General features: G+C 36.1%; 1 protein-coding gene across 7 annotated transcripts in view; it reads left to right on the top strand.

Annotated features, from left to right (window-relative positions):
• LRRC28 (leucine rich repeat containing 28) overlaps positions 1–13994 on the top strand; it is a 172785-nt gene that overhangs the window by 41703 nt on the left and 117088 nt on the right. Inside the window, exon 6 of one of the 7 annotated variants that reach the window (XM_082387098.1) lies at positions 12431–12495. The exons of the other annotated variants lie outside the window; for them this stretch is intronic. Coding sequence (XP_082243224.1) covers positions 12431–12495 — 65 coding nt within the window. The remainder of the gene's footprint in view (positions 1–12430; positions 12496–13994) is intronic. 7 annotated transcript variants of the gene reach the window in all.

Genomic DNA, 13994 nt, shown 5'->3' with positions numbered 1-13994 from the left:
CTCGCATATGTTATTTATTAAGCCCCTCTTCACCCTCTCACAGCTGTTTCCTCTTTGGTACCTTGTCTTGCATTTTCCAGCTGCTTCAGCCTCCCAAACTGTGATCTCTGTCTCTTTAGCACTGTGAGACTTGGGTTCCACTTCCCTGTGTTGTGGGCAAGAAAGCCTTGTCCAGCTTGGGACACAAGGGGTGTTTACCTTATTTCAATGATCAGAGTCCTTTGTTTCCTGTTTGTTGCTTGAAAGCAGTTGCCTCATATATTTTTGACTAGTTTTATTGCTATATTTTGGTGGGAGGCAAGTCTGGTATCAGTGTCCCTGTCATATCTAGAAGTGGAAGTCCTATTAGATGTTCTTTGATTTCTCATCTGATTGCTTACCTGCATTCTTTTATATATATAACTTGTATGCCATTTAAACATTTATATGTTGCCTTCTCCTACTTCCAGTATCAAAACTATAACATTATTTGTTACAGAATAAATTTAAACTCATTTTCTTCCAAAGGCTTTTTCTAACTTAAGTAAAATTACATTATCTATTATGAAGGGAAGTACAGTGTACTTACAAATAAAGGATTACTGGAGAAAGATTTCCATCAGTGCAGAGCAACTTGCCAAATACTTTGTGATTCACCATTGGCCACAAAGGCCAATGAATATTAGAAGAATCAGAAAATCCAGCTGCCCCTTGATAGTAAAGAGAATCCTGGTGCTGTGATTCACTGTAAACTCTCTGAATTCCCATGAGAGAAGATTATGGTAGCAGACAAACAGCAAAATGTAACTAGGAGTCAGAAAAGATGTTGCTTACATCTGCTATATAAATCAGCCTGTTTTTTTTTTAAATGGTTTTATCTTTGAAAAATTGTTCTGCATACCAAAAAGGGAAGGATTTTTTAGCCCAAATTGAAAACGTTAAAGCAGTCTAGGGGCTTCCCTGGTGGTGCAGTGGTTAAAAATCTGCCTGCCAATGCAGGGGACATGGGTTCGAGCCAGGTCTGGGAAGATCCCACATGCCGCGGAGCAACTAAGCCCGTACGCCACAACAACTGAGCCTGCGCTCTAGAGCCCACGTGCCACAACTACTGAGTCCACGTGCCATAACTATTGAAGCCTGCGTGCCTAGAGCCCGTGCTCCACAACAAGAGAAGCCACCACAATGAGAAGCCCATGCACTGCAACGAAGAGTAGCCCCCACTCAACGCAACTAAAGAAAGCCCGCGTGCAGCAGCGAAGACCTAATGCAGCCAAAAATAAATAAATAAATAAATTTATAAAAAAAGAAAAGCAGTCTATGTTGTACTTAAATGGATAAAAGCATGCAAAAACAGAAATACATACTACATGTAACTAGCATGAATTGTTCTAAAACTCAGGCTTCAAGTATGGTCAAGTTTATCATTTTTTCTTAAAATTTATTTTTCCTCCAGTTGAGCCTCTGTTGCTTTATTAAAATGAAATTTAGTATCTCTTCTTAGCTCTGTCCTGTTGCCACCAAATTATTCTGAAATCTTTATGCTCACTGGTCTAATGTGGAGGTTGGGATCAGCCTTCTTCCTACAGAGGACAGGCTTCCTAGGAAGCCCAATCACTCTAGAGTTTCCCCTGTTGCTTGCTGCCCACCTGCTGAAAATTCATTGGCATAGTCTGACAGATAGTAGTGCAGGCTGCTGTGACTCTTCAGAGGTGCTGACCCCGCTCCTGTAGGTACAGGCCTGGTCAGAGGTGCTCCACGTTTGCATTCCGTGGGTTTCAGTTTCTAGGAATGATGGGTGGCCCCAGGAACACTGGGTCAGCCCTGGTTTCACTGTGCCTGTGTTCTCTTTCTTCTTTAGTGATCAACTGAAAGGGAGAAGAGAGCAGCTTTCTTTTTGAATCCTCAAGGCACAAAGGATCTTACTGTGCCACTGCCGCCAAATAATCAAGGTTGTTCACCCCCGTATTACCCTCCTTGGGTGGATACCATAGTAATTCAGGGTGATTTACCTTCCTAGTGAGACAGCTTTTCACTGATTCTACATCAGTACTGGCAAAATAACTAGCTCTCACTAAAAAAATGTAAATAATTAATCTCTGGCAGAGTCCCATCTGGTGTTACCAGGCTATATATGTATAGTCATCAATATATGTAAATAGATTTTCTCTATTTTACAGGGTTATCTACATGACCTGGGGCACTTACTGTTTCACCTACTCAACAGAAAAGTATTTGTTGGTTCAAAATACCATGCTATGTACTAGAGGAACTGGGGACAGTGAAGGGGTACAAAATCCAGAGCCAGGTTTCAAAGGAGCTTATAATATTTTATTGTCAAATAGTTTAAACTATGAACTTCCAAAGAAGAGACTAGGTGGAGGGCTTCCCTGGTGGCGCATTGGTTAGGAATCTGCCTGCCAGTGCAGGGGACACGGGATAGAGCCCTGGTCTGGGAAGATCCCACATGCCGTGGAGCGGCTAAGCCCGTGTGCCACAACTGCTGAGCCTACGCTCTAGAGCCTGTGAGCCACAACTAATGAGCCCGTGTGCCACAACTACTGAAGCCTGCAAGCCTAGAGCCTGTGCTCTGCAACAAGAGAAGCCACTGCAATAAGAAGCCTGTGCACCACAACAAAGAGTAGCCCTCGCTAGCCGCAGCTAGAGAAAGCCCGCAAGCAGCAACGAAGACCTAATGCAGCCAAAAATAAATAAATAAATTTATTAAAAAAAAAAAAAAAAAAAGACTAGGTGGAGAAGAGCAAGAAGTATCGAGTGTGTTAGGAGTTGGTCATTATCTTGGTAGTGTGCCAAGTGGTTCAGATACTTTGGCAACTAATGGATATAGGGATAAAAATCTAGCAATCTACCTACCCTCAGTTTGCTAGGTGACCACTGAATAAATGAATAAATTGTCTACCAGAGTCCTAAACTCATATTCATAACCTGTTCTTTCAGTGTCTCTTATAGACTTCCATCTACTTTATTAGTCTCTTTGTAACACATATAGTACTTTATTCGTAAAGTTAACTTTATACTATATAGTTAAACATATATTAGTAACTTTATAGTATTATATAGATTTTTAATTCAGACTTTTACATAAAATTATTTTGGTGTACTAGATTAGATAAAACAGATTTATCAGAAAAAAAATCTGTCAATACTATTACATATTGTAAAATCTGTTTACAAATAGAGTTAAAACTTCTAAATTGTATTTTAAAACTCTTACAAGTTTTGAAAATTGGGCAAAAGTCTTAGAATCAAAATGACCATTAAAATTCTTCTAAAAGAAAAAAAATTGTTTTCTGGACTATGCCTCCTTCTCAGTGAAAATAAATACAGAAAATACTCCTTTTTAGGAAAGGTGTGAAGGGAAGTGGTGGAAAACTTCCCAAATGTCAGAAACACAAAAGTTCATTCTGATGATACTTTTAAAAAAAAGCAAAAGGAGAAAAGTTGGTCCCTCAGACTTGGAAAGCCTCTCCCATCATACTATTGGCTAAGGCATGTTGAATTCCTTTCTGTGGCCCATTCCTTTGTGAAAAGATTTCAAAGCAGCTAATATCATCACAGCAGTGATCTAATTTGAAATCTTTTAAGGGGAATACTGCCAAATTCACTTCACATGCAGTGCTGCTTCTCTTCCCTTTCTGTACACAATTTTCTACTCCATGGTCTATTACAAGCTTGGTGCTGTATGGGAACCTTGAAGACAGTACTGAGGTCAGTGAAGAGAGTTTAAAGAGAAGTCAGGCATGATGTGAGGGACTGAGCTGATGTTTATGTGGTGTGCAAGAGCAAATGACTTGGAGTTGGATATTTTCCATTATTTTGTCTTTGAAATGTATCTGTCTCGTAGTCTATCATCCACACTGCTTCCAGGATTATCCTTCTAAAATACAGATTTGGTAAACTACTTCCCCAATTAAAATCCTTCGAGGATTATTTCAATCCTTCATTGAAATAATTTGCTAAAAGTGTGTGGTTGCCGGAATAGAAGCCCGTGTTGGGTAATAATCATTTGTTTATTTTGAAGACCAGGAATTAGGAATATTAAAAGAAAAAAAAAAAAACCCTGATAATTGTAGAAGTGTTCTTTTTTGATTTTTTTTTTTTTTTTGATGTGGACCATTATTAAAGTCTTTATTGAGTCTATTACAGTATTGCTTCTGTTTTGGTTTTTTGGCCGCGAGGCATGTGGGATTTTAGCTCCCCGACCAGGGATCAAACCCACACCCCCTGTATTGGAAGGTGAAGTCTTAACCACTGGACTGCCAGGGAGAGGCCCTGTAGAAGTATTCTTAATCTTTTGGAATAAACTTTCTTCAGAACTTATGTATTTTCTTAGGGACAACCTATTAATGGGAATTCAGAGATTTTACTTTTTTATTCAAATCAACTTGCAGTATTTTGGAGGTGGCATGGAGTAATTTCTATCATATCTTTTGATATGGCAAAACTTGGGTTTGTAGTTCATTTTTATGCAGTTCATTCATAGCTTTCAAGTATTCAGCATGTATTTCTTATGTTAATAGAATGATTTGATATATTGCATTTATTAAGCAATCTTTGGGAAAGGCAAGTATTAAATAGATACATAAACAAAGGTTATATTTTCATGGTTGTTGTATGGTTTTAATTGATTTTTCTACCTTGATTTCAGTATACTGTTGTTTTGTGATATAATCAGAAAATTACAGTTTCATGTTAATACAATTGTGGAGAAAAATTAACTGGCAGAATATAGGTGATGTGCTGAAATATGTATTTCTTAAAAAATAATGTCTTCAACGTGTAAAATATTTTGTTTTGTTTCTTCATGTGTTATTTGAACATGCTTATTGGTTACTTCATCTGTTTTATCTTGTTAAAGGTTTTAATTTAAATCAGATTGTCTGTTCTGCAAGTAATTTTAAAGTTAATGATTGTTTTAGTGCAGAAAAAGCATTATGATCTGCCAAGGATTGATGTAATGAGAAGTAATTAAACAAAATTTAGTTTGTTACCAAATTCACCCTGCCCCCACCCCACACAATTGGCATCACAGTTCTTTGGGTTTTTTTCAATTTCTTTATAAAAAATCAACATATTAAGCAGATACATTGATGTTTTTGAGCAATTTGTTGTAGTTTTCACTGGGTATTTATAAAGTGGTGAGAGAACTTGAAATAAAAACTGTGGCTATGGAAGTGACAAAGGGTTCAAAAAATGAATGTCCTTATATGCTTATAACAAATGCTATTAGTTGGTTGTATGTCTCTTCTACTTCTTAGCTGGATCTGCTGACTTCCCTGATCCTGACTTATTCTGAAAGAGAATCAAAGTCTGGCAGGTCTGTCTTGATGACTTTTTTCTTTTTAATTTAAAAAGTTTGGTATTCATCACTTTAGTATGAATTTATAGTACCAATATTAGTGTCTTATTATTTATTTTTTTAGGAATAACAGCAGGTTTTGTAGGAGTCATATTATTTACACATACATTTAGGTCCTAACACAAAAGTTTGTTGGAAAAAATAGCTGAAAGATACATAGATGTTTAGAGTAATAGATCTCAGAATTTCTCTTTCCTTCATCCATTTTTACCTCTTTTTAAAATATAAATGTACATTTTTATGAAGGAAAGTACAAATTTCTTACAAGTAAAATAAGATTAAAATTTTAATTATTAAATCTTCAGTCGAGTAACCAAAGAAATATTCTTATAAATGCATTAAAAAATGCTTTTTTTTTTAACGTTTTATTTTATATTGGAGTATAGCTGATTGACAATGTTGCGGTAGTTTCAGGTACACAGCAAAGGGACTCAGCCATACAGATACATGTATCCACTCTCCCCCAGACTCCCCTCCCATCCAGGCTGCCACATAACATTGAGCAGAGTTCCCTGTGCTATACAATAGGTCCTGTTGGTTATCCATTTTAAATATAGCATTGTGTACATGTCGATCCCAAACTCCCTAACTATCCCTTCCCCCCATCCTTCCCCCACTCCGGGTAACCATAAGTTTGTTTTCTAAGTCTGTGAGTCTGTTTCTGTTTTGTAAATAAGTTCATTTGTATCATTTCTTTTTAGATTCTGCATATAAGTGATATCATACGATATTTCTCTTTCTCTGACTTACTTCACTCAGTGTGACACTCTAGGTACATCCATGTTGCTGCAAATGGCATTATTTCATTCTTTTTAATGGCTGAGTAATATTCCATTGTATATATGTACCACATCTTCTTTGTACATTCCTCTGTCGATGGACATTTAGGTTGCTTCCATGTCTTGCCTATTGTAAAGAGTGCTGCAATGAACACTGGGGTGCATGTATCCTTTCGGATCATGTTTTTCTCCAGACATATGCCGAGGAATAGGATTGCAGTGTCATATGGTAGCTCTATTTTTAGTTTTTTAAGGAACCTTCATACTGTTCTCCATAGTGACTGTACCAATTTACATTCCCACCAACAGTTTAGGAGGGTTCCCTTCTCTCCATACCCTCTCCAGCATTTATTGTTTGTGGATTTTTTGATGATAGCCATTTTGACTGGTGTGAGGTGATATCTCATTGTAGTTTTGATTTGCATTTCTCTAATGGTTAGCGATGTTGAACATCTTTTCATATGCCTCTTGGCCATCTGTATGTCTTCTTTGGAGAAATGTCTATTTAGGTCTTCTGCCCATTTTTTGATTGGGTTGTTTGTTTTGATGATATTAAGCCTTATGAGCTGTTTGTAAACTTCGGAGACTAATCCCTTCTCGGTCACATCATTGGCAAATATTTTCTCCCAATCTGTGGGTTGTCTTTTCATTTTGTTTATGGTTTCCTTTGCTGTGCAAAAGCTTTTAAGTTTAATTAGGTCCCATTTGTTTATTTTTGTTTTTATTTCCATTATTCTGGGAGATGGATTGAAAAAGATATTGCTGGGATTTTTTTTTTCTGGCTGCATTGGGTCTTTGTTGCTGCACATGGGCTTTCTCTAGTTGTGGCGAGTGGGGGCTACTCTTTGTTGCAGTGCGTGGACTTCTCATTGTGGTGGCTTCTCTTGTTGTGGAGCATGGGCTCTAGGTGTGCGGGCTTCAGTAGTTGTGGCGTGCGGGCTCAGTAGTTGTGGTAAGTGGGCTCTAGAGCACAGGCTCAGTAGTTGTGGCACACAGGCTTAGTTGCTCCGCGGCATGTGGGATCTTCCTGGACCAGGGCTCAAACCCGTGTCCCCTGCATTGGCAGGTGGATTCTTAACCACTTTGCCACCAGGGAAGCCCATTGCTGTGATTTATGTCAGAGAGTGTTCTACCTATGTTTTCCTCTACAAGTTGTATAGTGTCCAGTCTCACATTTAAATCTTTAAAAAAAATTTTTTTTTACTTAAAAAAATTTTGTTTTATTATTTTATTTATTTATTTAATTTAATTAATTCATTTGGCTGCATGGGGTCTTCATTGTTGCATGCGGGCTTTCTCTAGTTGTGGTGAGTGGGGGCTACTCTACGTTGTGATGCACGGGCTTCTAATTGCGGTGGCTTCTCTTGTTGCAGAGCACAGGCTCTAGGCGCATGGGCTTCAGTAGTTGTGGCACACGGGCTCTAGAGTGCAGGCTCAGTAGTTGTGGCACATGGGCTTAGTTGCTCTGCGGCACGTGGGATCTTCCCAGACCAGGGCTCGAACCCATGTCCCCTGCATTGGCAGGTGGATTCTTAACCACTGCGCCACCAGGGAAGTCCACATTTAAGTCTTTAATCCACTTTGAGAGCTTATTGTTGTGTATGGTGTTAGAGAATGATCTAATTTCATTTGTTTTACATGTAGCTGTCCAGTTTTCCCAGCACCATTTGTTGAAGAGACTGTCTTTACACCACTGTGTAGTCTTGCTTCCTTTGTTGTAGATTAATTGACCATAGGTGTGTGGGTTTATTTCTGGGCTTTCTATCCTGTTCCATTGATCTATATTTCTGTTTTTGTGCCAGTACCATACTGTTTTGATGACTATAGCTTTGTAGTATAGTCATCAAATGTAGGGCTCATAACCTTCACTCCAATGGGAGAATTTCTGTGGTATAATTGTTCTCCAGTTTGTGGGTTGCCCACCTGGCATGTATGGGATTTGATTTTATCGTGACTGAGCCCCTTCTGCCATCTCACTGCGGCTTCTCCTTTGTCTTTGGATGTGGAGTATCATTTTTGGTGGGTTCCAGCATCTTCCTGTCAGTGGTTGTTCAGCAGTTAGTTGTGAATTCAGTGCTCTCTCAAGAGGAGGTAAGTGCACATCCTTCTACTCTGCTCTCTTTGATGCTTTGAAAAATATGTTTAACTTAAAGCAGAGCAAATATACATTGGAAAATATTTTTTAAAGTATGCAGAGTTATGCATGTTGTTGTATATATCTCAAACCCAAATTATGATTTTTGCGGTGCAATTCTTTTATTACCTGAGATCATCAGGAGGCTGAATACTACACATTTGAAAATGTGAGACAGTTTTTCTGTATCAGTGCATAACCAGTGAAGGAATAATCACTCATACTGGCTTGTGTATATGGAGTGTTGTCTTCCAGTCTTTATACCCACAAGTGGGGTCTTCAGGGATAAATTTCCATGACTTTTTCACTTAAAGTGAAATGATCCAATGGCATAATTGAATATGTATTCTACACATAACAAATTCCTAAATTATTTAGCAATTTAAGAACCAAATACTTATATTTTTTTTAGGGAGTGATATATGAAATACAGACTACAGAATACTGTTAATTTTAAATACAGGAAAAATGAAAGTTTTAATCTGTTTGTCTTTTCAGGTTCTTAATATAGTAGATCAAATCAGATCTGTAAATCAACAATTAGTAATAATTTTACCTATTCTCTACTTCTTAAGAATTTTTTTTATAAAGTGCCAATCACCATACGTATTTTAGTTGACTGTTCTTGGTTTGCCTATGGTGTCCTGTGATATTGCTTTTGAACTTAATAGATAAAGCTATTTTAAGTTTCCCATACCTAGAATGTCATGGAGCTTTATGAACTATCACTTTCAATAAAACAACAGCCTATAAAATTAATGTTACTTGATCCCTGCTTCTCCATTTTCTTATCCAATTTGGTAGGTAGGTTTTAACTTGATGGGTTCTGATATTCCTCCTCTCACTAATATGCAACATCCTTAATTTGTACTGACTCTGAAGATTTAATTTTATAAAAGGTATAGAAAGACAGTCTTGAAAATTTGCTTCTCCTGCTAAAAGACATGACATAATAGGGTATGAGGATTTACATACTATGTCTGTTTATTTCCTATCCATAGTTTATATTTCTACTTCTAAATCAGAAACACATGTAAAGTTATGATACATAAATGGTAAAGCAAGGAATAGAACTTTGATTTCCTTATCTCTAGGGCAGTATCTAGAACTGATTTACAAAGTGTGATGTATACATAACTTTTTTCCTCCATATCACTTTTAAAAGTCTTCTAGACAATATCTTTTTAAACTTTATGACAATGTCAGTAATTTTGTTCCTAGCATGAGTTAATAATTTATTTAAACTGTTGCCCATTGATTTTTTAAAATAGCTTTATTGAGGTACAATTTGCATAGCATAAAATTTATTATATGTACAGTTTCTTGAATTTTATTAAGTGTACATAGTTGAGGAAGCCTTATTACAGTCTAATTTTAGAATATATCCATCATCCCAGAAAATTCTCTATTGCCTGTTTGTTGCTAGCCCCTGTTGTCACCCCCATCCAACTATTAATCTTGTTTCTATTTTTATAAATAGCTTTGCCTTTTCTAGAAATTTCATAAAAATGGAATCATGTACAATAATATGCAGTCTTTCCTGTCTGGCTTATTTTATACTTAGCATAGATTTTTTTACATGTATGTTCTTTTATATTTTAGTAGGTTGTTTCTTTTTATTATTGAGTAATATTTTATTGTATGGATATGCCATATTTTGTTTACTTACCAGTTAATTGGCCATTTAGATTGTTTTCAGTTTGGGCTGTTATGAATAATGTTGCTAACAACATTTGTGTACAAGCTTTTTTTTTTTTTTAATTTTAGATTTTATTTCTTTTTTGTGTACAGGCTTTTTGTGGGCTTATGTTTTCTTTTCTCTTAGGTAAATACCTATGAGTAGAAGTGCTGGTTTGCATGGTAAACATATTTTTAACTTTGAAAGAAACTACTAAACTGTTTTCCAAAGTATCTGTACCACTTATATTCCCACCAGCACTGTATGGGAGTCAGTTCCTCCATATCCTTGCCAACATTTGGTATTTTCAGTCTTCTAATTGTGGCTATTCTAGTGGCTATATAGTCAGCTCATTATAGTTTTATTTTGCATTTCCCTCAAAACTACAGACTAAGCATCTGTTTGTGTCCTCATAAAATTCCTATTTAAAATCCTAACCCCCAAAGTGATGATATTAGAAAGTGGGGCCTTTGGGAGGTAATTATCAGTAAGCCATAAGGGCAGAGCCCTCATGAATTAGATTAGTGCCCTTATAAAGGAGGCTCTTTAAGCTTCCTCACCCCTTCTACCAGGTGAGGTTGCAGTGAGAATTGCACAGTCAATGAGAGGGCAGGCCCTCTCTAGACACTGGATCTGCCAGCACCTTGATCTTGGACTCCCTAGCTTCCAAAACAGTGAGAAATAAGTTTCTGTTGCTTTAAAGTCACCCAGTTTATGGTAGTTTTGTTATAGCATCCTGAACAGACTGACAGCATCTTTTTCATGTACTTATTTGCCATTTCTTTGGTGAAGTATCTATTCAGAAATCTTTTGCCCTGTTTTACACTGAGTTGTTTGTGTTATTTTTAGTTGTAAGAGTTCTTTATATATTCTGGTGTTAAAGGATAATTTTCACACAAAAAGGTAAGATTATGACTCCTGTATAGATATAAAACTTTTTTAATGTGTTAAAGTTTTTATTTAACCTGTTAATGAGAAAACTGGTAAGGTGTTATAACCAGTTCAAAGGAGGATCCAAAGAACAGACACATTTATAGATCAAGAATATTGAAATGAACATTCAGATGGAACCAAAGGAGGTTTTTTTCCACAATGGCAGAGGGTGTCTCTCCATTGTGGGATATAATTTATTTTTGTGTTTATAAATAAGGATTATTTTAAATTTTATCAGGTTGTAATCTATAATACAACTTACAGAGTTATAAAATAGCCCTCATAGATGAGAATCAGATCACCTGGAACGAAGTGCTGTAGAGCAGGGCTCAGCAACTCTGACCTGTGGGTTGAATCTGACCCACCACCTGATTTTGTAAATAAAGTTTTATTGGAAGACAGCCATGCCTGTTCATTTACACATTGTCTTTGGCTGCTTTTGTGCTACAGTGGCAGAGTTGAGTAGTTGTGACAGAAACTGTATGGCTCACAAAGCCTAAATTATTTACTAAATGATCTTTTACAGCAAGGTTGCTGATCCCTGCTTTTTCCTGCGTACAAGTCCTTTATCAGATATGTTATTTATAAATATTTTCCCCTAGTCTGTGGCTTGTCTTTTCATTTTTTCTTAAAAATATCTTTTGAAGAGCAAAAGTTTTACATTTTGATGAAGCCCAATTTATTAGCCTTGTGTTTCATGGATTGTGCTGTCAAATGGTTTGCCAAACGTAGGATCACAGTTTTTCTCTTATGCTTTCTTATATAAGTTTATATAAAATTTTATCTATTACATTTATGTCTATGATCCAGTTCAAGGTAATTATTGTGTATGATGTGAGGTAAGGGTTGAGATATTTTTAGATGTGGGATATTCACTTGTTTTAGCATAATTTGTTGAAAAGACTGTCCTTTCCTTGTTGAAGTACCTTGGTACCTTTGTCAAAAATCAGCTGACCATAAATATTTGGGTTTATTTCTGGAGTCTCTCAGTTCTGTTCCATTAGTCTTTATGTTTATCCTTATGGCAATACCACATTAGCTTGATTACTGTAGCTTTATAGGAAGCTTTGAAATGAGGCCATGTAAGTTCTCAGCATTTTTCTTCTTTTTCAGATTGCTTTAAAAAAATTAAATTTAATTGATATTTTTCAAACCAAAGAAAATTCATTTTTCCTCTTTTTTGGGCGTTTCATCTGTATATATATTTTTGTATGTATGTATGGGTAGCAGTAAGAAGATAAAGATGAAGGTCTGGAGGACCTTTCAACAAAATGATCTATGGGGATCATTACACTGTTCAGTATCATTTCTAACTACCCAGTCTATTTCTTGCTTTCATTTTTAATTATGCAACTTATGACTTTAAGCTTGCTTCTCTAATTTTATTGTGCCTCCCACAACAGTGTGCCTCTTATCAATAGCATAGGGACAGTGAAGGGCCAAACAAGGCCAGTGACGTGGTCTACATTGTGCCTCCAGTAGGATGGATGGTTGAAGGACAGACAGACGTGAGACTGAGGGAAACTGTTTCTGTTTGTCCCCCCACCCAGCTGTGGACCTGCTTCTCCTCCTCACTGATGGCCAGATCTTGGTGGTGGGAGTTGAGCAAAAGAAGGTGAAGACTGAGTTTTGGCTCACAGCCAATCACCACAAATGCTTTTCAATGTCCTATAAAGATTATATAAATATATATAAAGAGATTAGATGAAAGGATACCAGACAATGAGGATGCTTACTGGAAGAGTTCTTTTCTCTGTGGCTTCTTTATAAATATGAATGAATTTCTGTATTGCTAAAGATTGGGAAAGTAAACATTGTGAACATCTTTTTTTTTTTGGTCATATCTGATAAGCCATTCAGGGCCTATCATAGCACTCAGACTTTGTTATTTAATTTTTCTATAATTTCTAAATTCTGGTATTTAAACAGCCTTCATCCATATAAAAATACAGATTTTGTAGCAAATTAATTTTAAAATTCTTTCATAGAACTAAAGTAAAATAAATACTACTTTGAAATTTATCAGTATTTAACAAAATGTTTATAAGAAAAGTTCAGCTATTGCTAGAACTAAAATTGTCCCAACACCTTTAGGATACAGGCTTCAGCTTTTGACAAAGTATTGGGATATGTTTAAAGTATGTTTATACTTCCATAGAATGTTAATTATCAACCACTGTCTTTTAAACCTCCTAATGTGCTAATTCGAGGCAAATAAAGGTGGAAAATTATGTATTTTTCCTTCTGTATTTTTGTCATTTTAAAATTACTTTGAAAGTAAACACAGTGGCTTTGTTCTCTTCAAATCCTTCTTTTTGTTTCATCCATTCTCTGAATGCTCTACTTACTTTCTTTAAACAGTGCTTTACATAAAGTATATTAGTAAATCTTTGTAAAAATTGTGATGAATAACTTCCCATTTCTTCCTCACTGCCTAGAAAAAGATGGTAGTATTTTAGTGTCAGTCACTGAGACATTAAGCCTTGAGTGGTAGTAGTTATTTTCAACATCATGATTAAGGCTCTTCAGAAGAATGCTTTTGTTAAATGTTTGTATTTCTCCCTTTATCTTCATTTAATTATTTCTTAGTATTACTCCTTATTAGGCTAAATTATTTTGGTATCTCTAATTAAAACTTAAATATCTTACAATGATCTGGCTTTTAAGAAGACATGCCAACTAAAGATGCTGAACCTTTTTCTCTTTGCTGTAGGCCCAGACATTGCCTGCTTTGGTTTCCTAATTTAGTAACAGAAATAAAACTATGCACGACTGGGCAGGTTTGGTATGCTGGCACCCAGCTGGGAAGCATGGGTTTCTTAAGTAAATGGACCAATGGGGATTTGCGGAAAACACAGATTAAGTTACATGAGCTTTGCACTTCACAAATTCCTAGCTATTTAAAGGAACTCGACTAACCCACTGCCACCTAAATAAAGCTCAGTTTTGTTTAAACACACAGACACACTAAATGATGTATTGTTTCCTTTTCCAAATTTACCTCTCATCTTTGTGCTATTAATTTCATATTTTTGTACACTTTTAAAAAGCACTTTCTCTTTTAATAAATAATGCATCAAAATTAGTTAACTCTATTCAATTATTTTGTGCATT

Source organism: Balaenoptera borealis (assembly GCF_965194805.1).
Source record: "Balaenoptera borealis genome assembly, chromosome: 3".
Lineage (NCBI taxonomy): Eukaryota > Metazoa > Chordata > Mammalia > Artiodactyla > Balaenopteridae > Balaenoptera > Balaenoptera borealis.
This window is presented reverse-complemented; position numbering and strand designations above follow the sequence as displayed.